Source organism: Nerophis ophidion, linkage group LG11 (assembly GCF_033978795.1).
Source record: "Nerophis ophidion isolate RoL-2023_Sa linkage group LG11, RoL_Noph_v1.0, whole genome shotgun sequence".
Classification (NCBI taxonomy): Eukaryota; Metazoa; Chordata; class Actinopteri; order Syngnathiformes; family Syngnathidae; genus Nerophis; species Nerophis ophidion.
Genome location: NC_084621.1, coordinates 46,889,857 through 46,917,134, shown reverse-complemented (window position 1 = coordinate 46,917,134; position 27,278 = coordinate 46,889,857). Strand labels below are relative to the sequence as shown.

General features: G+C 38.7%; 1 protein-coding gene across 2 annotated transcripts; it reads left to right on the top strand.

Annotated features, from left to right (window-relative positions):
- The first annotated feature begins 578 nt into the window (after window positions 1–578).
- On the top strand, window positions 579–26,541 carry mboat1 (membrane bound O-acyltransferase domain containing 1). 2 transcript variants are annotated; one of them, XM_061916177.1, is made up of 13 exons: window positions 579–867; window positions 3,540–3,685; window positions 6,310–6,387; window positions 10,445–10,540; window positions 17,745–17,800; window positions 17,887–17,941; window positions 19,190–19,331; window positions 21,256–21,448; window positions 21,516–21,619; window positions 21,711–21,775; window positions 21,843–21,975; window positions 22,066–22,217; window positions 25,215–26,541. In XM_061916177.1, exons 1-13 carry the CDS (start codon window positions 778–780, stop codon window positions 25,384–25,386), a joined length of 1,482 nt encoding a protein of 493 aa, XP_061772161.1. In that variant the 5' UTR covers window positions 579–777; the 3' UTR covers window positions 25,387–26,541. The 2 variants fall into 2 exon arrangements, with proteins under 2 accessions (XP_061772161.1, XP_061772160.1); XM_061916176.1 differs by having other exon boundaries at window positions 19,139–19,331.
- Window positions 26,542–27,278: the final 737 nt, after the last annotated feature.

Here is a 27,278-nt window from a genome sequence, read left to right as displayed (position 1 = left end):
CTGTAAAATTGTCTTTCTGAAAGTTATAAAAAGCAAAGTAAAAAATATAAATGAAATTATTTAAACAAGTGAAGACCAAGTCTTTAAAATATTTTCTTGGATTTTCAAATTCTATTTGAGTTTTGTCTCTCTTAGAATTTAAAATGTCGAGCAAAGCGAGACCAGCTTGCTAGTAAATAAATAAAATGTAAAAAATAGAGGCAACTCGCTGGTAAGTGCTGCTATTTTTAGAACAGGCCAGCGGGCTACTCATCTGGTCCTTACGGGCTACCTGGTGCCCGCGGGCACTGCGTTAGTGACCCCTGCAATACACTGGAAAATCATCCAGCCATCCATTTTCTACTGCTTATCCCTTTAGGGTTTATATAAATGTATACTACATTATATATTTTGTATGCATAAAAAAAAACATTTTTTTACCACTAAAATTCATCAACTTTTTACATTTCTCGAAAAAAAATCCCTGCAAGTTATTTGTATTTTCTTATCCATCCTGTGACAGCACATGCTGTAAAATACAAACAATAATAAACTTCCGGTTTGCGTTTTATTGTGGAAGATATTTCCGGAGGCTGTGCTCATCCTTCATTCATTCAGTCGTCGAACTCGTAGTGGGAGGAGATTACTAAGAGTGATTTTACTTGCACTTTTCACAAAACCCTGGACTGGTTTGACTTTTCACAGGACCTTCTTTTGCAATGTGTTTTAGTCACAGACAATAGTAAATGTTTCGTTAAAAGGGAAAGAAAAGACGAGGAGTCACAAGAGTATTTTAAGATGGGCCAGCGCGCGGACGTTGTGTTTAAAACCACAGGTTTTCAATGGCTGCTGCCTGCCAGTGAATACTTGGGATTTCCCCTTGACCAGGTAAGACCATGATCGAAATACTATGTCACCAACAAGGTTTAACACACGCCAGGTCGCTTATCATCAATGGGGAGTACACCGCTGGACCAAGTGTTCCTGTTGATCGTCATTTCTAGAAAAGGCTCGTTTTGCACCTCGAGTTCGGGGCAGGTGTTCCCTGTCTAACTCTCACATAAATTATGGGATGATTAACCACTAAACCCCACCCGGTCGTACTACGCTTATGTTCAAAACAAACATACTGTCTAATAAGCTCCTTAAAGTGACACTCTAGGACAGGGGTCACCAACGCGGTGCCCGCGGTCACCAGGTAGCCCGTAAAGACCCGATGAGTAGCCCGCTGGCCTGTTCTAAAAATAGCTCAAATAGCAGCACTTACCAGTGAGCTACCTCAATTTTTTTAATTGTATTTATTTACTAGCAAGCTGGTCTCGCTTTGCTCGACATTTTTAATTCTAAGAGAGACAAAACTCAAATAGAATTTGGTCTTCACTTGTTTAAATAAATTCATTTATTTTTTTACTTTGCTTCTGATAACTTTCAGAAAGACAATTTTAGAGAAAAAATACAACCTTTAAAATGATTTTAGGATTTTTAAACACATATACCTTTTTACCTTTTAAATTCTTTCCTCTACTTTCCTGACAATTTAAATCAATGTTCAAGTATTTTTTTTCATTGTAAAGGATAATAAATACATTTGATTTTTCTTCTTCATTTTAGTTTATGTTTTTTCGACGAGGAATATTTGTGAAATATTTCTTCAAACTTATTATGATTAAAAGTAAAAAAAAATTACTCTGGCAAATCTAGGAAATCTGTAGAATCAAATTTAAATCTTATTCAAAAGTCTTTTGAATTTCTTTTAAAATTTTTGTTCTGAAAAATCTAGAAGAAATAATTATTTGTCTTTGTTAGAAATATAGCTTGGTCCAATTTGTTATATATTCTAACAAAGTGCAGATTGGATTTTAACCTATTTAAAACATGTCATCAAAATTCTAAAATTAATCTCAATCAGGAAAAATGACTAATGATGTTCCACGAATTCTTTTAGTTTTTTCAAAAAGATTCAAATTAGGTAGTTTTGCCTCTTCATTATTTTCAGTTGAATTTTAAAGAGTCGAAATTGAAGATAAACTATGTTTCAAAATCAAATTTTCATCTTTTTCGTGTTTTCTCCTCTTTTAAACCGTTCAATTAAGTGTTTTTTTCATAATTTATTCTCTACAAAAAACCTTCCGTAAAAGGAAAAAAATGTACGACGGAATGACAGACAGGAATACCCATTTTTTAATATATATAGATTTATTTTTTAAAGATAAATCGAGCAAATTGGCTATTTCCGGCAATTTATTTAAGTGTGTATCAAACTGGTAGCCCTTGGCATTAATCAGTACCCAAGAAGTAGCTCTTGGTTTCAAAAAGGTTGGTGACCCCTGCTTTAGGTTGATTGTGTAAAAATATGAATAAGGTCGTATCACAGTTCCTAATTGATACATCTTTTTCAGTTCGAAGGAACTTACAATGTATATAATTATATGATGGGTTAATGAATTTAAAACAATTTTTATTAGCTAAGTTGATGGGTTTAAGTAAACGATTCTCCTCTCCCTTTCACAAATAGATGTGAAACTACAATAAAAATGTATGATCTCAAAATTAATAATAAATTGAACTGGAAATCTAATGTAAAAATATACAACATAAAGTAGCAAGAAACACGTCAATAATGAATAAAGCCAAACATGTTCTAGACCAAAAATCACTTCATATTTTCTACTGCTTACTAGTGTTACCATATCTGAGTTACTGTGTAGAAATATGGGGAAATAATTACAAAAGTACACTTCATTCACTACCAGTGTTACAAAAAAGATCAGTTAGAATAATACATAATGTTGGATATAGAGAAAATACAAACCCTTTATTTATTGAATCAAAGATACTGAAATTCCACGACATAGTGAAATTGCAAACAGCTAAAATTATACACAAAGCAAATTATAACCTGCGTCCCAAAAATATACAACAATTCTTCTCAACAAAAGAGGAGAAATATAATCTTAGAGAAAAATGTAATTTAAAAAATTTGTACGCACGTACAACACTTAAAAGACCTTCAGTATATCAGTATGTAGAATAAAATTATGGAATGGATTAAGCAAAGCAATCAAACAATGTACTAATATGATCCACTTCAAGAAACTCTTCAAACTGGAAGTGTTTAAAAAGTACAAAAAAGAAGAACCAAGATAAACATTCTGAATTTATTCAACCATTCATTCTTTCATTCTCAAAATAATCTTACTTATCTCATCGTATGAAATAAAACTTACTTCACCAATTATTAATTTGTTTATTTTTAAAGTGATTACCTATGGAGTATATTGTGATTACATTGAGAACACTAAGTGAACAAATTTTTTTAGCAACTGTTATGTAAAAGAAAAGGGGTAGGATTAAAAAAGCTCTGCTTCTTCCTACTCCTTTTCGAACATGTTGAAAAGAGAAACTGGAAATTGTGATCTTGTATGCTTGCATGTTCGAAATAAATTTAAACTCAACTCAACTCAACTCAATGCACCATTTGAGAGTCAGTATGTTTTTTAGCCATATTTTGACACTTAACTCCAATAACCCTCCATTAAAAATGTGGTTGTTTCCCACAGGTGAACTTTTTGGCATGTCAGCTGTTTGCTCTGTCTGCTGCCTTTTGGTTTCGTCTTTACCTCAGTCCTCATCATAGCAATCCCCTTGTGAGGCACACTGTGGCCACTCTACTTGGCATCATCTTCCTCATATTCTGCTTTGGATGGTACAGTATGAAGATTGTCCACGCTACACTCATAATATATAATGAGGCCTATTAGTTAACAGAGTAAAGCAATACATTGGTACAGTGGAATCCCAATTTATAAGCTTATTTGGTTTTTGAAATGATGATTGGTTCTTGAAAAGTTTATTGAAGCACATTTCTTCATAAGAAACAAACTAAACAAGAATAATAGGGTCAAGCCTAGACAAAAATCCATCTTTCAATAAAAGTTTATACACTTTGGACACAATATAAAGCGCTATACAGTAATGTATAATGAATAAGGTTGAATCTTTGGTTGCCACACAATTCGATTCAATTCTTGGTGGTAACGATTCGATTCAATAGGATTGGGTGCCAGTCCTATGATTAACTATATTCTTTTATTAAATAGATTAACATCTCTAACACATTTCTATATTAAAAGAAAACTGGTTTTGTTTAAATATATACTATATATATACTCAAACATTTAATAAAGTCAGATACAAATAAGGCAAGAGAAGTATTTCTATTTTTTTAAGTAAATCTATCCAGCAGATGTAGGAATCTACATCCAAAATATGATTTGCCTTAGAGGCTGGAAAGAACAAATTTAAAAAAATAATGCTTTGAATCGATTTTAGTTTTTTTAATCGATTATGAATCATTACAAATAAGAATTGCGATTAATTGTAAAATCGATATGTTTATTTAATAAAAAATCCAAAACAACAAAAATTAGCTGAATTGTCTTAATTTGCAGCCACCCTGCCCATACACACTGTCCCGAGCCATGTGGTGCACTCACAATTGGAAATCACAAAACTCTGTAACTGTAAGAACCAGGTTGCTGTAGTGATTATGCAAAGTAAAAATCCACTTTACCTTGTTGATTGATATTCTTGCTGTACAGCTGAAGAAAGGGAGAAGAGGGAGGCAGTGTCAACAACGCTGTAAATACTTTCTGAATGTTTCAAACCACACATTGCTTGTACATTGCTCTTGTTATACTCAAATTGATATTGCAAAACTTGAAAAATGCTGTAAAAAGGCTACGTCACATCTATGAAATCCCGTCCGGCGATCCTGATTGGTTCATTATTTTTTGCTATCTTGAAGGAGTTTGTATTGCCTTAGAGCCCAGATCCTTGTGTGTAGCTCAGCAAACTACAAGGATCTGGTGAGAGTTAGGTTACAAAATGCCTGTGCTGCAGACACACAATGGCATGTTAGTACACTGAGACGAATGTTTGTTCAATAAAACATATTTTTATCTGGTCTGTGGTAGGGTTGCATGGATTATGACATCAAATTGACATCCAGGTTTTAATTAGTGCGATAAATAACCGACTGAAGCCGTTTTTTCTCTTGCGTCCCTGACATATGACTGACACACATGTTTGCCAATCAGAATTGTCGAGCCTCATGTCATTTGCCTCCTGGCCAATCAAAAGTGTTTAAGGAAACAGCAAATGTGTGTGTGTTACAGTGAAGGTAGTCAGTACGCTAACAACAAGCATTACTTAAAAGGTTTGATGGTGACTAGGCCTGAGCCGATAGTCAATAAGTCAATCAATCAATCAATAAATGAAAATTAAGTTGAAATACTTGGCCGGAATAGATGAACTGCTATGTCCATGTGTGTTTGTTTCCTATGGTCTCCCGCTTATACAGGGAGTAAGAGGTCTACTTGCTGCATCACCTTCAGCACCTAAGTCTTGGTGGGTAGAGAGCAGACCGCTTGCTTACACACCAGATTCACAGACATTGCCTCCCTACGGACAAACGAGCGAGGATGCTGTGATCATGTGATGGCAACAAAAAAAGGACAACCCAATATAGTTTTAGTTCAATATTTATTTAAGTTACATTTTTGCATACAGAGATGAGAGTACAATTTATTTACTTGTTTGTTTATTTAGGATAAAAAAGGTGTTTGACTTTCAATAACAGTACAATGGTGAACAATTCTACAGCAATGAGAAATACATGTTTATATCCTTGTAAATTGTTACTCGCAATATTATTAGACATTATGATTATCCATCCATCCATTTTCTACCGCTTGTTCCCTTTTTTTGGGGGGGTCGCGGGGGGCGCTGGCGCCTATCTCAGCTACAATTGGGCGGAAGGCGGGGTACACCCTGCTATTACATTATAATCACTGTATAGTTTTTATCGGTTATTTCTTCAGTTTAAGAGCATGTAGTAGAAAAAAGGTAAGAGTCTGTCTGCATTAATACAAATATGTTTTAATGAAAATGATTGCATACTGTTCTGTCTGGCACCTTAAACAAGAATATGTTGATTGACAGTCTAAAAGTAACATATCTTCCTTCACTCATTATTTTCAGTTTTATGCATTTTGATGTATACAATGTAAAACCTGCAAATCAAATCATCGTCGCAATTTTGTAGAGAAAAAAAACAATTATTTTTTTCTGAAAATCATGCAGACCGAGTCTGTGGTTTGTAAAACGTAAAGTTCTTATAATAAGAGGTTCATAAATCGAAGTTCCACCTAATGAGGTTTGAAGGGGGAAAGAGACGAGTAAGATGTGCGCTATTTCATATGTTCTCACTTCCCTGTGATTAAGGACTCGTACTGTTGGTCCATTTTATGCTTCTGCTCTCTTCTGTAGGTATTCCACTCACATCCTGGCAGTAGTGCTGGCAAACTACTTGATCGTTAGCCAGGCTGATCTCAGCAATGTACACAGGTAAACAATGTTGTTTGTGCATTTTTATTGCATGTACTCATTGACCAGTTCACTCATTGGATGCATTGTTGAGCTTTTGGATAAAAAAAGCTCTATCAAAAATGTCTGGCCTTACAAATATGTGATAAAGCTCAAGAGCTGCAAAAAAGACTCAACACCTCAAAGTATGTTGCAGCTTGTTGCATTATAACAAACTAAATAAAGTTGACAAATATTACAGCGAACTGTCAGGACTGAGCAGGTTTAGATAATGTTGTATCCAAAAATATACCCTATATGTTTTTAAGTGGAAGGTATCAAGAGTTACAGCAATGTGCAGCTTAAATTCTCAAGTCAGGCAATCATGCTTTTAGGTAGATAGATTTCTTTTGTTTTAATCGAGCAAGGTCTCTCGACCAAACTGGCCAATCTGCCAAGCAACACGCTGACAGAGACTGATGATGCAAAAGCAGAAAACATGACAATGACGACATTCTTCTCAGGTATTCAAGTAAAACTTGTCTGTCAAGCTCAGCTACTGGTCATCTTTCTGGGGTATTCGTTCATGAAATGTGCAGTTTATTTTTTGCTACGCACATTCCAATGTGATGCATTTTTGCTTTTGTTTAAAAGCATACACACCATGTAAATCATGTCAGGTCAAAGGGAGCTTAACAGACCAGTCTGAGGTACGTATGTGTATTGACATGAACTTGGGTCAACAAGTACTGTATGTAGGACAATAAAGGATTTTTTATAACTTTACCTTCATGTATCAATATACCTAATTTTTAGGTGTTCAAAGATAATAGAAATAGTAGTAGTGTACACACTTATTAACATTTACTGAATAAGACCAAACAAGCCAGTTTTAGTTTATGACAATTTTCTGAACGGAGGAGTGCGCATTGACGAGGAAGGTTACCTGCAGGCACAGATTGTTGAGATTGTTCTGTATTATTCAGTAATGCATGTGGAGGTGTGTAAACGGTTTCCCAGTTTAAACATGTCTTTGCCCAGGCCTAATGTGCACTGATAATTCAAAATTAATTCACTGTTTACTCTAAATGAGTACTTTTGTAGAATGTGACCTACTTGTAGAAAGCCAACATTTGACATTTTGAATAAACTTGTCATATTTAGGTTTTATGAGTCACTGCATTAGTTTTTGTTCATTTCACCTTGACCAGATTGTTTTTTGTGTAGCCCTTCCATACATCATAGTTAGCTGCAACGAGATGCAGCATCAGAGTACAATGTTTAGAAAGAAAAAACACCACAAACACAGTTATTACAGCGGCAGTTCGCTCAGTACATCATAGTCATTTTCAATTCTTCCATTTTGTCAAGGCTGATCTCATTTGTATGCACACACGTACGATGTATCAACGTCTGTGTCACATTTCAGTGTGTAGAGAAAGAAGAACTAAGCAACATCATAAATTCTTCCACTTTAGATGTTGTATTAGCTTGCAGAAAAGTAAACAGTGGGTGCTTAAACAGTGATCATAACAAGAACGGACATAAGATTGTATCATGGGGGTTACTTACAAAGAGTAATTATGATGGGAACCAGGTCTTACCGTTTATTGTATTCTTCTGTCCAAATTTTGAACCATCGATTCCTATTTTCGATGCTAAGAAAAAAAAATGGAGGGTAAGGCTAAACATGTTACACACAGAGGAGAAGCAAGCAGGAGTAAGCAAACTAATCACTAAGTTCAACGCTGAACTTAGTTGAAACAACACAAGAAAGAAGTACTTATCAAACATTTAAAATAGTCTACATGGAACTGTGTTACAGCAGAAGGTAAGCAGCTAATAACAACCAAATAAATAATTAGCTTAAAAAGAGAGTAGATCAGTGCTTCTCAAACTTTTATCACCAAGTACCACCTCAGAAAACACTTCACTCTCCAAGTACCACCATAATGACCAACATTGAAATACAGAGGCAGAGGTTTTATTTAACAAGTATATTCACTATTTTTGGCCATTGTAAGATTACACACAGTTTGATCAGTAACTAAATATTGTGGAAGGTTTTATTATTTTAGATTTTTAAAAAAAAAAATATTTTATCTTTTAATTTAATCTGCTTGTATTTCTTTTATTTGTACTTGTAAGAAACGTACTTTGTTTGTCGCCATGGAGGCAAGTATTAGTGATTTAGAAGTAGCTAAAACACTGCCAACTGCGGTTGAACGTTAGCCATCAGCTAGCTATTTATGTTTTGAAGAACGTCTTGTAGAGCGGCACTTCAGCGTTTATAGCTTCAACCTTTTCATTAATTTCAAGCCAAAATGCATCCATATTCTCCCTTTTCTGTCTCCATTCTGTTTTTGCTTGCAAGTGTGTGTTCCCTAACATGCTCCCATGCTTGTTTTACCAGCAAGGTCACGACATTACGGCAGCGCGACGTCATTTCAGGAAAAAAAAACTGTCAGAATTTTTCAGAAGCAGTATAGTACCATTTTTAATTAATTGGTACAGCTGTACTTTATTATATATACCGTATTTCCTTGAATTTCCGCATGGCATATAGTATGCACCTGCTCTGAATTACTGCCGGGTCAAACTCGCTTCGCAAAATAATCAGCGCATGCTTAGTATTACCGCCTGGTCAAACTCGTGACACTTCCCCTGTCATCATTTTCAAATGATTTCAATACCGGTAATTTCAAATCGCATAAATGGAAGAAGATTAAGAGCTATTCAGTAGGATTTAAGGTCCAAGCTTACATCACACTCAAATTTTTACTGCATGCCTTTGGTAAGTGCCGGAGTGAGAATAGGTTTTAAAATAATTAGCGCGTGCTTACTTTTACCGCATGCCTTTGGTAAGCGCAGGAGTGAGAAGAGGTTGTAAATTAATTAGCGACCCGGCGCAATATACCGTACAACCCTACCTTGGTGTACCACTAGATAAAGCCTGCATTCCATTAGTGGTACATTTACCACAGTTTGACAGTCACTGTCTCGAGAGAGGATAATATACACCGTTGGGCTCCTCCGTTGCTGTTTACCGATATATGGATTGATCCCTTTACTATCAATGACTAATAGTGTTGATACCAAGGATATGATGGATAACAAGTGTTATTAGATTTATATATTTTTTTCCTCAAAACTTTTTTTGTTGTTGTCGTTTTTGCCAATGTTTTCAAACTTAGGGAATAAGTTCTATGAGGGTAAAAAATTAATGATTTTAATGAGCGATAGATAGTGCTTTTTGCTTTTATTTAGTTACTGTTATTTAGTTATAAACAATTGTATAGTTAATACATGTGATCAGTATCGGCCGATGTCACTTATGGATGATCAGTATCAGAACGCATAAATCGCTGATCGGAACAACCCTATCACCAACACAAACAGGATATGTGTAAATGTTTTATTAAGAGGTTTTTAAAAATAAAGTAACATTTCTTTGAAAGTGTACTTCTGTTGAAATAAACTTCATAACATATATTTTCAAGTTCAAAGGACTGAAAATACAAATACAATGGTAAAAATAGCCCAGTGAGAAATACATAGTAATTTTTTTACACTACCTTTTAAAAGAATCGAAATTGAAAATCATTGGAAACCGGAATCAAAATGATTAACTAATATCGGAACTGGAATAGGAACTGTAATCGTCAAAATTTAAATTATTCACAACCCCAACATAACCAAGATTGTATACAAAAACATTGGCAAAGATTTGATTTTTGTCTTTGTCTAAAACTGAATCTTACGAAAAGTGATGAGTATGAAAACCGAGGTACTACTTTAAAATGTTTTGTATGATGAAGGACAATTAATGAAAAACAAAATCCACCAATAGAAAAATAAAAGATTGAATTGGTTTGAAATGATGGCGTGATATTCTTGAAGTTAAAAGGTTGAACATAACCTACAAGATGCTTGTTGACCTCAGACATGTTTTTCCGTATATTTTCATCCCATTTTAAAGTCAATTCTTGTGAGAGTATGTTCTAGTTTGTCTTGCTCAGGTTGACCTCAATGTCACAGTAAATAGACAAATTATTCTCAGCTGATGTTACTCGAAACTTTTCTTCCCTTTCCTTCCAAGGTATTCCATGGTGACGGCAATGGGATACCTGACCGCGTGCCAAGTGGGAAGAGTCTTCATATTTAACTACGGAATACTGTCCACTGACTTCTCTGGGTGAGAAAACCAAACCTTTACTCTGAGAGCCTGCTAGGCATTACACTTTGAGAGCAGTTCACGTGTTATCCGTTAACTTTTCTGCAATGCGCTCTACCTACACAGTCACCCTTGCCGCAGCCTTTGGTAAATACAGGGCAGCTTAATAAAAGTGACGCATTTTGTATGTGATACTTACTGTCCATGCAGGTGGAGTTCGCTTTGCATGCTGGCAACTGTTGTATTTGATAACAAAGCTATGTATTCCTATTTTTTTCATTAAACTGATGTAATTAAACTAAACTTTTGAATGTGCACATCATAGAGAGAAAAACAAGTAATACAGTAGGGATCTTCCTCTCTCAGAGGATGGACAAATCACTCCTGTGTTGTTGCTCATCAGTAAATAAATGAGACATTCTATAGTAGATACAATACAGCAGGGTTGTCCAAAGTGTACCCTGGGTACCTTATCCAGCCTGCTGTATCATTCTAAAACCTAAAAAAACACAAAAGTGAGAAATAAGAGGTGTAAAGTAACAAGAAAAAAATACTTGAATATAAAATTTAGGGATGCACGATTAATTTTTTATAAGCCGATACTGATGCAAATTACTTTCTGCTGCTCAAGAACGGTACCAATTGTCAATTACCTCATTCATAACGAGTAATTTTGTGCACACATTTCTTTGCGGCTGGTTTTGGGGCAGTTTTTTTTGCAGCAGGCGTCTTTGTAAGCTTTTAAAACATCGTTATAGCGATGCTGGCGTTGAAAGGGGACGAATTGTGTAAAACTAACTTTTCTTACCTATCGGTGTCTGTTTTTGTGTATTTGAGATCTACATAAGTCCAGACAATTTGAAATCAAACCATGGAGGCATTGCGGAGATATTTATAAAACAATCTTGCCTTCCTTTATACTTCCTCCAAATTAGCTATTTGGAATTTGTCGTACATTAGTCACTTTTTTCCCCAAATTGTGACATTAGTGGATATTTGCAATATAGTAGAAATTTACCCGAAGTGCTTTGCGCGAGTGCTCTATTATAATCTGATGCTGTAGTAGTCAATAAGTTCCTTCTTTTTCTCTATCCTCTAGTTGTGAGGCAGACTGGCTTGTACATGCAGATGCATCCTCCGCTGTTGCCTTTTCTAATACAAAGTAGCGTATAGTTCGAATTAATATCCCTCAGTAGACTTGTTATGGAAGCGCTAAAAATTACAGTATGGATAATGGGGAGAAGACTCAGTTGATGTGCAGCCACGTAATTAAGGCTGCCCACAAAACGGCGCATCCTGAAGAAATTGTCAGAAATCAGATTCAATATGGTCTGCAAAACATAATCTATGCAAAATGTTGACCAAATAATCAAATTTACATGTTATCTAACCACAAGTAAGGGTTTTCAATAAAAAAAAAAGGTTAATAATATGACACCTTATAGATGGCCGATATGGTTTGAGGTGTTGATGTATTTTTCCCTACTTGCGAACTTTTTGAAAAATCTTTGGTGCAAATACCAGATGAAATGTCTTCCTCTTAAGCGGCGAAGAGGTCCCACTCAATCAACCATGTTTGTTTATAATGAGCTCAGTGGAAGTTTTTGACAGGTGAGCATGAGTAGAGAACTGCTTGATTTTACTATGACACAATCAGGGTGAATTTGCCTCCTTGGAGCCTTTCTTTTATAAATCGGTTATCAGAGATATTTTTTATTGTCATCATGTTTATCGTTAAAACGTCATAATTCCTTATATTAATCCGATAATTATCTGTGCAATATTTACCATGCACTTCTACTAAAAATACAAAATTGACTTGCCGGCCGTGGTTTTCTTTAAAAAATAATCTCTATAGTGTTATACTCCTTTTGATTTTTTTTTTCTTTAACGGCCATCACAGGTACCTGTCGAACTATTTCACCAGAGTAAGTGATGCTCACACTACAAAAGAGGGAGTTCCTCAGACCTTGTCCCCCCCAAATTCAAGGGTCTCATGGGAAAAAATGCATTCTACTATTTTGCCACCACACAGTGGAATGCACTACCAACAGACCTTAAAATTTGAACTTACCTACTAAATTTTTAAACTGCCATAAAATCCTGGCTCAGCTCAACCTCTACTTGATCTGAACCAAAATTGATCCCCAGCAACTCTTCGAAGCATCAAACAGGTTTATATGTGGTTATCATGTACATATACACTCTTGGAGTCAACATGTGCATAGTCATGTACTCCCCTCTCACCCCCCCATTTTTTGTATATATTGTTTTTCAAATCATCTGACATGCATACCCCTCTCTGAGCTGCCACCTTATCGTGGTAGAGGAGTTTGCGTGTCCCAATGATCCTAGGAGCTATGTTGTCCGGGGGCTTTATGCCCCCTGGTAGGGTCTCCCAAGGCAAACAGGTTCTAGGTGAGGGATCAGACAAAGAGCAGCTCGAAGACCTCTATGAAGAAGAGAAAACATGGACCCAGATTTCCCTCGCCCGAACGCGGGTCACCGGGGCCCCCCTCTGGAGCCAGGCCCGGAGGTGGGGCACGATGGCGAGCGCCTGGTGGCCGGGCCTGTTCCCATGGGGCCCGGCCGGGCACAGCCCGAAGAGGCAAAGTGGGTCACCCCTCCAATGGGCTCACCACCCATAGCAGGGGCCATAGTGGTCGGGTGCAATGTGAGCTGGGCGGCAGCCGAAGGCAGGGCACTTGGCGGTCCGATCCTCGGCTACAGAAGCTAGCTCTTGGGACGTGGAATGTAACCTCACTGGGGGGGAAAGAGCCTGAGCTAGTGCGCGAAGTGGAGAAGTTCCGGCTGGATATAGTCGGACTCACTTCGACGCACAGCAAGGGCTCTGGAACCACTTCTCTCGAGAGGGACTGGACCCTCTTCCACTCTGGCGTTGCCGACAGTGAGAGGCGACGGGCTGGGGTGGCAATTCTGGTTGCCCCCCGGCTTAAAGCCTGCACGTTGGAGTTCAACCCAGTGGACAAAAGGATAGCCTCCCTCCGCCTTCGGGTGGGGGACGGGTCCTGACTATTGTTTGTGCTTACGCACCAAACAGCAGTTCAGAGTACCCACCCTTTTTGGGTACACTCGAGGGAGTACTGGAAAGTGCTCCCTCGGGTGATTCCCTTGTCCTACTCGGGGACTTCAACGCTCATGTTGGCAACGACAGTGAAACCTGGAGAGGCGTGATTGGGAAGAATGGCCGCCCGGATCTGAACCCGAGTGGTGTTTTGTTATTGGACTTTTGTGCTCGTCACGGATTGTCCATAACAAACACCATGTTCAAACATAAGGGTGTCCATATGTGCACTTGGCACCAGGACACCCTAGGCCGCAGTTCCATGATCGATTTTGTAGTTGTGTCATCGGATTTGCGGCCTTATGTTTTGGACACTCAGGTGAAGAGAGGGGCGGAAATTTCTACCGATCACCACCTGGTGGTGAGTTGGCTGCGATGGTGGGGGAGGATGCCGGACCGACCTGGCATGCCCAAACGCATTGTGAGGGTCTGCTGGGAACGTCTGGCAGAGTCTTCTGTCAGAGAAAGTTTCAATTCCCATCTCCGGAAGAACTTCGAACATGTCACGAGGGAGGTGCTGGACATTGAGTCCGAGTGGACCATGTTCCGCACCTCTATTGTCGAGGCGGCTGATCGGAGCTGTGGCCGCAAGGTAGTTGGTGCCTGTCGGGGCGGCAATCCTAAAACCCCTTGGTAAACACCAGAGGTGAGGGATGCCGTCAAGCTGAAGAAGGAGTCCTATCGGGTCCTTTTGGCTCATAGGACTCCGGAGGCAGTGGACAGGTACCGACAGGCCAAGCGGTGTGCGGCTTCAGCGGTCGCTGAGGCAAAAACTCGGACATGGGAGGAGTTCGGGGGAGCCATGGAAAATGACTTCCGGACGGCTTCGAAGCGATTCTGGACCACCGCCCGCCGCCTCAGGAAGGGGAAGCAGTGCACTATCAACACCGTGTATGGTGCGGATGGTGTTCTGCTGACCTCAACTGCGGATGTTGTGGATAGGTGGAAGAAATACTTCGAAGACCTCCTCAATCCCACCAACACGTCTTCCTATGAGGAAGCAGTGCCTGGGGAATCTGTGGTGGACTCTCCTATTTCTGGGGCTGAGGTCGCTGAGGTAGTTAAAAAGCTCCTCGAGATCCGCCCGGAGTTCCTTAAGGCTCTGGATGCTGTGGGGCTGTCTTGGTTGACAAGACTCTGCAGCATCGCGTGGACATCGGGGGCGGTACCTCTGGATTGGCAGACCGGGGTGGTGGTTCCTCTCTTTAAGAAGGGGGACCGGAGGGTGTGTTCCAACTATCGTGGGATCACACTCCTCAGCCTTCCCGGTAAGGTTTATTCAGGTGTACTGGAGAGGAGGCTACGCCGGATAGTCGAACCTCGGATACAGGAGGAACAGTGTGGTTTTCGTCCTGGTCGTGGAACTGTGGACCAGCTCTATACTCTCGGCAGGGTTCTTGAGGGTGCATGGGAGTTTGCCCAACCAGTCTACATGTGCTTTGTGGATTTGGAGAAGGCATTCGACCGTGTCCCTTGGGAAGTCCTGTGGGGAGTGCTCAGAGAGTATGGGGTATCGGACTGTCTTATTGTGGCGGTCCGCTCTCTGTACGATCAGTGCCAGAGCTTGGTCCGCATTGCCGGCAGTAAGTCGAACACATTTCCAGTGAGGGTTGAACTCCGCCAAGGCTGTCCTTTGTCACCGATTCTATTCATAACTTTTATGGACCGAATTTCTAGGTGCAGTCAAGGCGTTGAGGGGTTCCGGATTGGTGACCGCAGGATTAGGTCTCTGCTTTTTGCAGATGATGTGGTCCTGATTGCTTCAGGACCAGCTCTCACTGGATCAGTTTGGAGCCGAGTGTGAAGCGACCGGAATGAGAATCAACACCTCCAAGTCCGAGTCCATGGTTCTCGCCCGGAAAAAGGTGGAGTGCCATCTCCGGGTTGGGGAGGAGACCCTGGCCCAAGTGGAGGAGTTCAAGTACCTAGGAGTCTTGTTCACGAGTGAGGGAAGAGTGGATCGTGAGATCGACAGGCGGATCGGTGCGGCGTCTTCAGTAATGCGGACGTTGTACCGATCCGTTGTGGTGAAGAAGGAGCTGAGCCGGAAGGCAAAGCTCTCAATTTACCGGTCGATCTACGTTCCCATCCTCACCTATGGTCATGAGCTTTGGGTCATGACCGAAAGGATAAGATCACGGGTACAAGCGGCCGAAATGAGTTTCCTCCTCCCTTAGAGATAGGGTGAGAAGCTCTGCCCTCCGGGAGGAACTCAAAGTAAAGCCGCTGCTCCTCCACATCGAGAGGAGCCAGATGAGGTGGTTCGGGCATCTGGTCAGGATGCCACCCGAGCGCCTCCCTAGGGAGGTGTTTAGGGCACGTCCAACCGGTAGGAGGCCACGGGGAAGACCCAGGACACGTTGGGAAGACTATGTCTCCCGGCTGGCCTGGGAACGCCTTGGGATCCCCCGGGAAGAGCTAGACGAAGTGGCTGGGGAAAGGGAAGTCTGGGTTTCCCTGCTTAGGCTGTCGCCCCCGTGACCCGACATCGGATAAGCGGAAGAAGATGGATGGATGGATAGATGACATGCATACTGTGTATATGTACATAATTTATCAATTTTTTAATTTTTTACATGTTACAGGTTGTATATATTTTATTATTGAATGTATCAAATGTGATGAATGTTTAATGGGCCACAATGGAAACAAGCCTTTTGGCTTTTTAAAGTATTACATTGATTCAATTCTTTAAGATGTAAATAAACTTCTCAATCAATGACATTGCTGGGTTTACGAGCAGAGGAGCGTGTTCGGCAGAGCACATTTACGGAGTACTTACAAGCAGACACGGTATGTAGACAGAAAAGGGAGAATGGACGCATTTTGGCCTAAAGGCTGACAATAAAGGTGAAGCTATAACACTGTAATGCCCTTATCAGGAAGAGGTGCTTTAAGTCATGGCTAGCCAGCTAGTTGGAACATTCATCCGCAGTCGGCAGTGTTTTAGCTCCTTCCAAATCACTAATCCTTGCCTGCATGGCGACGTATAAAGTATATATTTTTTACAAGTATCATCTTTGCAGGACAACAAATAGCTAAACATGCTTATTTACACAAAATTGTTCTTTGATTGCAATAAGAAACATATGTTTAATGTATTGTAAGATTTTTTGTTAAAATAAGGCCAATAATGCCATTTTTTGTGGTCCACTTATATAGAAAAGTATCAAAATACATTTTGGCACCGGTACCAAAATATTGGTATCGGGACAACCCGAGAATGCGGTACTCAGTGGAAGACCGTATGAATCCTACATTATGCAGCTGAAAGCATGGAACCTAACCCTAACCCATACTGTTAGTCAGAGGTTCTAGCATGAGTTTTACCCAACAAGAGTGGAGGAAAAGGCATTCAGTGAGAGCAGGTTGGAGGGTGACTTTGCTAGTCAGCATGTTCTTTGCAAAGTTTCAATCGGTTTGAATATGCTGGCAGCCTCCCATCACTTCACATGACTTTGGGGATGAGCTGCCAGACCTGTGGGTCAGCATTTGCAAGGAAAGAGTGACCATTAACATGGTGATTCACATACAATAAATCATGTTAACGTGTGGAACTCGTTACTATACAGAGCACTTCTACACTTGTACAGGGGAAGTTAGTATCATTTGTTATTTGATTATATGTTTTTTGTTTTTGCGTCCCGATGATGATTGGTATTATGGTGACAGTCAATGTCTAAGGCTGACTACTAACTGTGCTGGCACTGCCTGCTTCCTAGCTTGCCCGTCTCTGCACACAATGTAACACACAAGTACATTCAGTAATCTCTATTCATGACGACTTTTTATTGGAATGTAAACTGTGTGCGGCTTTAATGGTTTGATATTACTTGGTGATAAAAAACGCCACCCTGTTTTGGTGCATTCTCTGTTGACATTAATGTTGTAAATTCCAAGCCGTTTGACTGCTAAGATCCTCTTACTGTTAGTATATGTAGACTTTTGTATTAGTCTTAATGACCCCGAAAGGGACTAGCGGTAGAAAATGGATGGACTTTTGATTCATAAAATGACTATTGTGAACTGTACACAATCAGTGTAGTGGTAGGCCGCAAAGAGTAGAACATTAAATGGATACTGTATACTTAATTGTAAAGACATGCTATTAAATTGAACAAAACTGTCTTTTCTGCTTAGCCCACTGATGATAGTGACTCAGAAGATTACTACACTAGCCTTTCAGCTCCATGATGGTAAGAACACACACTGACTATAGCTAAAAGTTCCTCTCAAAAGTGAATCGGAGTTTGTGGGATGTAAATAAAGAGTGTTCTTTCAGGTATGTGTAAGAAAGCCGAAGAACTCCCCTCAGGACATAAGCTACTGTCTATAAAGTAAGTCAGATACATTTACAATTCTAATAATGGTCACATAAATGTGTTTAGAGGGCATTGAAGAACCATGCCTGTTTACTCACACTAGTTTAATTACCAGTCTGGTCAAAATGCAAACAAACACATTCCTACAAGTGTAATTATGGAATTAGAGAGTGGTTGTTCATAAAGTGCTCACTATTAAGTTGTTTGCCAGTGGAATGTTCGAAACGATCCTTCAGCATGCATGCCACAACATTCTCAGGTTTTTGTCACTACTTTCTTATTGCAGGTATAAAAATTACTTAATTCATATTACATTTTTAGTGAATATTTAAGTTTTTCTAAAATTGTCCAATCACAATGAACATATATAGAAACACATGGACTCAGAAGTTTGTATTACATTGTATTACTTTTATGAAAGCCCTTTGATCAAATCAATGACGATAAGTCTGGAGACTATGGCCATCAACAAGTTCTATTTTAACAGCAATCTCACTGAAAATGTTATTTGCACGAAAATGGTTTTATTTCCTAAATGGTAAATGGCATATTTTTGTGAACCCCCTTAAAACCCAACACAATAGTTCAACATTTAGTTGCATTTTCTTTGATTTCCAATTCATTGCAGGTGTGTTTACATACACAATCAGAAAAATTACAGTAATCTCAATGTAAATGGTAAGTCACAAATGAAGTTTTTAGTTGATGTTTTTCACCCTACTCAAGCTTTGTTTTAGAACCAGGGTATATTGTCTGCAGATGGATGCTTCTGAGTGATTGAATATGTTCAAGAATGAACTATTCTCTTTTTCCCTTTAGTTTTGAAGCACAAGGACAAGGAGATACAACCATGGTGAATAGCTTGTTCATGTACTGTAAAAAGCATATTTTTGCATGGGAAAGATTGCATGAGAATAGATGGAAATATTTTCCAAAGTATATCAGAGGAATCCTGCAGTCTTGACTTTATTATTACTAAATAATAATTAAAAAAAAACAGTTTTGGTACCCTCAAATCAAAGTTCATCAACATCAGTCATGTTTTAACATGTGTTTGTTTTATTGTCAAAAGTGTGCTTTTATGGAATATTAACACCTTTTTTTGTTACAAATTCAAATTGGCCACCCTTCTTGCATCTCTATCATTACATTACATACATTATATTGTACCCATGGCTCACATTGTGATATTTTGTATGTGTCTCTTTGCAGTGTTAGACCTTCTTTAATTGAATACCTGAGTTACAATCTGAATTTCCTAAGTGTGCTGGTGGGTCCGTGTAGTAATTACAAGGACTACATCGACTTCATCGAGGGCAAACACATCAGCAGCAGGCTCAGGCGACACTACGGCACTTGTAATGGCAAGAATGGCTACCATAAAGTTCCAGACCCGTCACCTTTGGTAAAGTTCTGTTTTTTGTAGTCATCACACATCTACAAACAAGAGTATATAGTAGAACACAATAAATGATAACAAAACATTTTGGCATGGTTTTTATGCACGGCCAACAAATCTGGCATTTTTAGTCCATCCCATTGATTTGAAAGGTTTCTACTGTACACAGAACACATGAAGGATATGAATATTACAGAATTAAAAAGATGAAATAGAAGAATTTATTAAACGGTAATTAAAAAAAACAACCCAACACCTTTTTAATCCCTGTGGTTACAAGGTAGGCAGAGATGTGATTATTGAAAGGAGGAAATGTCAATATTAAGGCCATTAGGCTGTTTAGTTTTCACTGTCCATTTCATAGTAGTAACATATTCTTTAATACACTCACAGATACTATATTTGTCCATCAAGACATTCAGTGTTTGGGATGCAATGTTGTTTTATCATCTTCCACTAAGAATAGAATATTGCTTTATTGTCTGTGTCTACAGTAAAAACATAAATGATCTTACGTTAAGTTAAAATCACATTCACACACAGCAACACGTATAAAAAACAGCGTATTATATTGTCTGATTTCACTTTACTTTTTGCTTTCACTTTCCTTTTCTTTGGCGTGCTGCCCCAAGAAGAGACTGTTTCACGCTTGAGTTTTATAATGAAGCCAAAAAAGTTACCTAATAAGCAGCGTTAAACCTAAACTGCATTTTCGTGCCATGTGTGGTGCACACAGGCTACTGTATTCGTCCATTGCGCTCCCCTATAACAAGATCTGATAGCTCAGTTACAGCTCTTTTTATTACCTATTCTGTGTTATATGTATTTTTATGTTGCACGATTGCGCCAAGTATAAATTCCTAGTTTGTGAACCCGTCCTCAAACAATGGCAATAAAAACTCTTCTGATTCTGATTCTTCCCTCTAACAGGATCTCATGGGTAATCTAGTGTTTACAGACCCAACATTTCATTTTTAATTAATTTATGGGGGCATGTTCATAACTACAAAACATAATGTGATGAAAGCATTTGTGCCTCCATTGTTTTGGCCTACTCTTAAGAATTTTTTTCTGCCATCAGTGCAGCCATTTTATGTCCGGAATTTACCATTTCCTTTATATATATATATATATATATATATATATATATATATATATATATATATATACCAAGTTCATATGTTTTTGTTAAGTTTAGTTTTTTGAAATTTTTTCTAGTATTTTTAAATTATCTCACAATACAGTATTTATTGACGAGCTCCTCGCAATTATGGCTGCCCTCAGAGGGCCACTTGTAACAGCGAATATTTATCAAATAAAAGTATTACAGCCTCGTTACACCAGTTTTATTTTCTTATTTTTTTTCCCCGATATTGTTTTATTAAAATTATTTCATATTACAATATTTTTGACATTGTCTTTGCTTTGTTCTAAAATAGTGCTGTCAAACGTGATTTTATTTAGGGCCACATTGCAATTGTGGCTGCCCTCAGAGGGCTACTTGTAACAGTGAATGTATATAGATGTATACTTATAATAGCCTCGTTACACAATTTGCATGGACAGTTGTTTTTGTTTTTTATATTTTTTACCAACAGATTAATAAATAACTTATTTTGAACTCATAAGTCAAGGTAACGAGCAGTATTTATTTTTAAAAACAAAATGAAGCTTTGAAAAGATTGTTGCATGATTAAATAATATTTAAGTGTAGAAACTACGTATACCATTGAACGCAGTCCATTTTTCTGTCAAAATTGAAATAACAACTATATTCAGCCAGAAAGTGCTTTATTATTTAAAATTTTTTTGCAGGCTATATAAAAGATGTGACAGTCCCCTGGGCTTAAGTTGGACACCTGGGTTCGAAATAGTTGGGATTGTCCCGTGGTCAGTGACTATACTGTGTGTGTGTCAATCATTTCAACAGAATGCCGTCTGTCAAAAGCTGCTGGTATGCTGCGGCTGCATGCTCTTCTTCCTCATCGTCACGCGGTCCTTGCCGATAATGCACAACGTTCACCCTGACTTTATCGACCACGCCCCCTTTGTCAGTCGGCTCACATACGCTTTCTTTTCCATTCAAGCTGCAAGGCCTAAATTCTACTTTGCCTGGACGCTAGGTAAGCAACCTGGTCCTCAGCATGATGTAACATGAGTTCAACATTTATCTTTCTTCTGTCCCATCAGCTGATGCCGTCCACAACGCTGCCGGTTATGGTTTCTTAGGGATGGATGAGAATGGAAAATATTCCTGGAACCTCATCAGTAACCTGAACATCATGGGGATTGAGGTAGCCAAAATGTCTTTTAGTTACTTGGTGGCAATGAATATTTCATAACTTGATATCGTCATTCTACTATTTTAATGATTGTCTTCTTCAGACGGCAACCAGCTTCAAGACGTTCATAGACAACTGGAACATACAAACAGGGAATTGGCTTAAAACGTAAACCACTTGATTTTACATCATTGATTACATTATTGACAGCATACTCACGTTCAACCCTCATCAGGGTGTGCTACGACCGAGCGCCGCACCATCGGTTAGCCTTGACCTTCATCTTATCTGCCCTGTGGCACGGCGTCTACCCAGGATACTATTTCACCTTCATCACTGCCATCCCTGTCACAATGGCTGCACGAGCTGTGAGTTCAGGCAATTGACACAAGTACATTAAATTAATATTTTTTAAATGACTTAAACAAACATGTTTTTTCCCCGTCTTTATCCACAAGGCACGCAGGTCCTTCCGTCACTTCTTCCTGGGCTCTCGAGGTTTAAAGTTGGGTTATGACATTTTGACATGGGCTGCTACCCAGCTGGCCATCTGCTACACTGTCATGCCTTTTCTACTGCTGGCTGTAGAACCCACCTTGATGTTTTACAGGTACTTTTCTTCCACTATGAATCATCTGGCCTCACACATGACAGGGGAATGCATGAAAGGTGTGAGAGCCACACCATCTTTTGGCACAGTGTGCACACATGTTTTCCGGTTCAGATTCTTTTGGATTTTACATAAATAAATAAAAAAAACAAGTAAAACTTGCATCATAATAAATAGTAGTAAATAGTGTATGGTTTTAGTAGCATTTAATTATGATTATTTGTGCTGAAAGTGCAAAAAGATGTTATAAAAGGAACTGATTTTAATATTACAACTTCAAAACTATGTTGCAAACCTTACTTTTGGGTATTGCGGTTGGCTCTGAGCAGTGTTGGTAGTAACGTCGCTATTGTTTTGTGATCGCAATACTTTTCCGAATGTTACAATATTGTTACAGATGTAGGGCACTATCATTGTACTGTCCCCATTGATACACATTTTTATACATTTATTCTGACCATAACAAGTCAACAGCAGTGTTGTCTAGTTAACAAATCTCTCTAACCTGCATGTTTATCAACACACTTCCTCACTTTTATTACTGTTTTTTGAGTGTCTGCAAGATGTTCGACTGTGGAGGCATTCTCACATTGTAAATGAAACCATGCTCCACCCTCTCCAAAAGTATAATTTATCTTCTGAAAATGTAAACTGTTTAAATATATATTGTATCTTGAAATTGTCGTCGCTGTGTTTTTTTTTTACCAGACACAGTCGAAAATAAACTTCATAAACATATACTGCAGGTGCACCTGCACACTTTTTGATCAATACAGAGCTACATGAAACTTGTCATTGCACGTCATACCTCGAGTATCAAAACATATGTAGATGCCTGCAACGTACTGCAGCAGCTGACAAAACAACAGCTATACATAATGAAGTGAAAGTCCAACAATGTGAAATAATCTGGATTTAAGTTAAAGTGTCTTCAGTCCTTATGAACTCGCCAACATCAGCCTGGTGGAAGACAACAATGGACATGGGGTCCACTCATCTGCACTCCTGCGTGGTCAACCTTGATGTTGTTATGCACATGCCACTATTTCAAACCCCGTTTCCATATGAGTTGGGAAATTGTGTTAGATGTAAATATAAACGTAATACAATGATTTGCAAATCATTTTCAACCCATATTCAGTTGAATATGCTACAAAGACAACATATTTGATGTTCAAACTAATAAAAATTTTTTTTGCAAATCATCATTAACTTTAGAATTTGATGCCAGCAACACGTGACAAAGAAGTTGGAAAAGGTGGCAATAAATACTGATAATGTTGAGGAATGCTCATCAAACACTTATATGGAACATACCACAGGTGTGCATGCTAATTGGGAACATTTGAGTGCCATGATTGTGTATAAAAGCAGCTTCCATGAAATGCTAAGTCATTCACAAACAAGGATGGGGTGAGGGTCACCACTTTATAAGCAAATTGTCGAACAGTTTTAGAACAACATTTCTTTACGAGCTATTGCAAGGAATTTAGGGATTTTACCATTTACGGTCTGTAAAATCATCAAAAAGCTCAGAGAATCTGGAGAAATCACTGCACGTAAGCGATGATATTACAGACTTTTGATCCCTCAGGCAATACTGCACCAAAAACCGACATCAGTGTGTAAAGGATATCACCACATGGGCTGAGGAACACTTCGTAAAACCACTGTCAGTAACCACAGTTGGTTACTCTACTATGCAAAGTCTAACCCATTTATCAACAATATCCTAAAACGCCGCCGGCTTGGCTGGACCCCAGCTCAGCTAAGATGGACTGATGCAAAGTGTAAAGGTGTTCTGTGGTCTGACGAGTCCACATTTAAAATTATATTTGGAAACAGAGGTCATGGTGTCTTCCAGAAAACCTCCATTCTGATTGTTATAGGCGCAGAGTTCAAAAGCCAGCATCTGTGATGGTATGGGGGTGTATTAGTGCCCAAGGCATGGGTAACTTACACATCTGTGAAGGCACCATTAATGCTGAAAGGTCCATACAGATTTTGGAGCAACATATGTTGTCATCCAAGCAACGTTATCATGGACGTCCCTGCTTATTTCAGTGAGACAAGTGTTACAACAGCGTGGTTTTGTAAAAAAAGAGTGCGGGTACTTTCCTGGCCCGCCTGCAGTCCAGACCTGTCTCCCATCGAAAATGTGTGGCGCATTATGAAGCGTAAAATACGACAGCGGAGACCCCGGACTGTTGAACGACTGAAACTACATAAAACAAGAATGGTAAATAATTCCACTTTCAAAGCTTCAACAATTAGTTTCCTCAGTTCCCAGATGTATATCGAGTGTTGTTAAAAGAAAATGTGATGTAACACAGTGGTGAACTTGCCCTTTCCCAACTACTTTGGCCCGTGTTGCAGCCATGAAATTCTAAGTTAATTATTATTTGAAAAAAAAAAAATAAGTTTATGAGTTTGAACATCAAATATCTTGTCTTTGTAGAGCATTCAAATGAATATAGGTTGAAAAGAATTTGCAAATCATTGTATTCCGTTTATATTTACATCTAACACAATTTCCCAACTCATATGGAAACGGGGTTTGTAGATAAACACTTTATCCCACCTTTTCTTGTTTCCTCAAACTCCATATCTGGATGATAGCACTACTTAATATCCAAATACGTATGTTCACCTTGCTGTGCCTTCACAGCATAGCCAGACTGAACACACATTGTTCAGAGACATCCAAAACTGCGTGCAAAATCACGCCCAAAAGGCATAAGCCCTATGATTTGACGCTTTAGTATGATTTAACATGAGTATCCAAAGTCCGAAATGACGAGTTTAGTTATTAAGAGCTGTCCTGACCTTTTCCACTGAAAAATCCAAAGATGTGTCGAGTACAATTTATATATTTATTAAAGTAGTATTTTTAGAATGTGCCGTGGGCAGCACTTTGGACACTCTTGAGTTATTACATGTTTAAATCAGCAGTCATTATTGGCACACTGTACGCTGACACGTCCTGCTGTCTTGCAGGTCCATGTACTGTCATGTGCACATCATCAGCTTGGTGGCTGCCATTGCCCTGCGCCCCAAACACAAAAGCAATGCTCCTAAAGCCAGCACGAAAAGCACAGACTCCCTGTCGGCCTCGTGCCTCCCCCACTGTCTTCATCTTCACTGTAACAACAATGACCAAACCAACTAAAGGCTCACTCTTCTCTGAGAGAAATGAACAATTCTGTAAAACGCCCCAAGGAAAAAGGGGCAGTGAGTTTATTTTTTAAATTTTTTTAAAGAACAATGTGGATCTTAGACTGTACGACATGATGACATACCTCACCTTCATTGAGTGTGGACTAGACAGGAGGCTCTCTGTCTCCGGGAAGGATTCAGGCAAGCACAGTGGGAGTGTGAAGAGTCACACACAAGACTCCAATACGACAACACACGACATTATAGACTAATTTTGCCCATGCACACTTGCTCTTTGTGGCACTGATGGCACAAAATGTCCCCATTGTGTGCATGTTTGTGTGTGTGGCTGAGGGAGGGAGTCACTGTACCCACGGTTGCAAACTCCCCCTACGGACCGCATGTGTGTGCGCGCGCCTGAGATCTTGTCACTGTTCATATAGGCACATGTAAAGCAACAATTACACATTTGAAGACATCTTAATTTTGTCACAGTAATTGACAACTTGTCATGTAAGTGGATCTGGATGTCCACACCTTATTTGTGCCACTGTACTGTAAATAGGAATATGTTTGATGGTTCACACAGTACTAACTGAATTTGTCACATTGTTCTATTGCACACCAACAGGATCATTTATTCATCCGTTTTTCTTGGTTTAATTTGACACAAAGAGTTCACACACCAAGAGCACTTCACAAATTTTGAGTTTTCAAACCTTTCCCTCACTTAAGCAAGGTGCACGTGCTTTAGGTATTGCATGGTTTCATGGTGTTATATTTGTGTTTGTTTACAATACACATGGCCCAAAGAATAAGTTTGTCTCCCAGAACTAGTGTTTAAATTTTGACTATCAAATCCAAAGTGTGAGAGAATGTATTGTTTGGACATTTTGAAGCTCCAATGTGTATTTTTGACAAGTTTGTTTTGTTCCAGTTTTGCACAGATGTCTTTGTGTAAGGAAATACCACCTCTTGTCCCAAGTTTTAAGGCCATTATACCCTTGTCTGTGGCCATCCTGGCATATATTCAAGTGTTGCTCCTTTTTGTAAATAACCGAAATGAAATGAAAAATGACAATGTTGGCAAATCATACAATGTTTAATACTAATGTATGTTTTTAGATAGAATTTTAATAAAGATTGTCTTTTTTTTTACCTTGTGAAAGTTGTATTTCTGACTTGATGATGCTAATCATGCAGTCAAATTAATGTTCCTATGTTTCACAACTATTTTCGGTAGAATTTGATTTGCTGAAACATTTCATGAAGCATTTGATTTGCTGAAACATTTCCTTTTTTTTTTTAGAGACCACTCCACCATTATGTTTATGGACGTAACAATATAAAAACTTCATATCACAGTTATTATTATCACTGTATTGTTGAATCTGCTCAATGAGTACTCATACACAATGAAATATTTTCACCAAGTTTAATTTAAATAAACAACAGATACAGAATATATACCATATCTAAATATTTATGTAGACTGGGGTAAAGTCTTAATAACCTACCACCATCATATGGAGTTAATGAATGATGGATTCTCAGTTATCTGTGAAGTGTATTGGGTGTCTAGAAAAGAGTTATAAATATAGTCCATTATTATTACTCATTCAAGTGTATTGTATTTGGCAGCACGGTGACACAGTGGCTAGCGCACATACCTCACAGCGAGAAGGTCTTGGGTTAAATAACCGTGCTCAGGGTCCTAATGTGTGGTTTGCATGTTCTGCCTGGGTTCTCTCCGAGTTCTTCGACTTCATCCCACCTCCAAAGACATGCACCTGGGAATAACTTGATTGGCAACATAAAATCGGCCTTAGTGTGTGAATGCGAGTGTGAATGTTTGTCTGCCTTCCTGCGATCAGGTGGCGACTTCTCCAGGGTGTACCCTGCCTT

Coding starts and splice junctions, on each gene's coding strand:
- mboat1 (XM_061916176.1), top strand. CDS start 778: ATGGGCCAGCGCGCGGACGTTGTGTTTAAAACCACAGGTTTTCAATGG. Junction 21,776..21,842: donor ACAGGGAATTGGCTTAAAAC/GTAAACCACTTG, acceptor AACCCTCATCAG/GGTGTGCTACGACCGAGCGC. Junction 22,218..25,214: donor CCCACCTTGATGTTTTACAG/GTACTTTTCTTC, acceptor GCTGTCTTGCAG/GTCCATGTACTGTCATGTGC.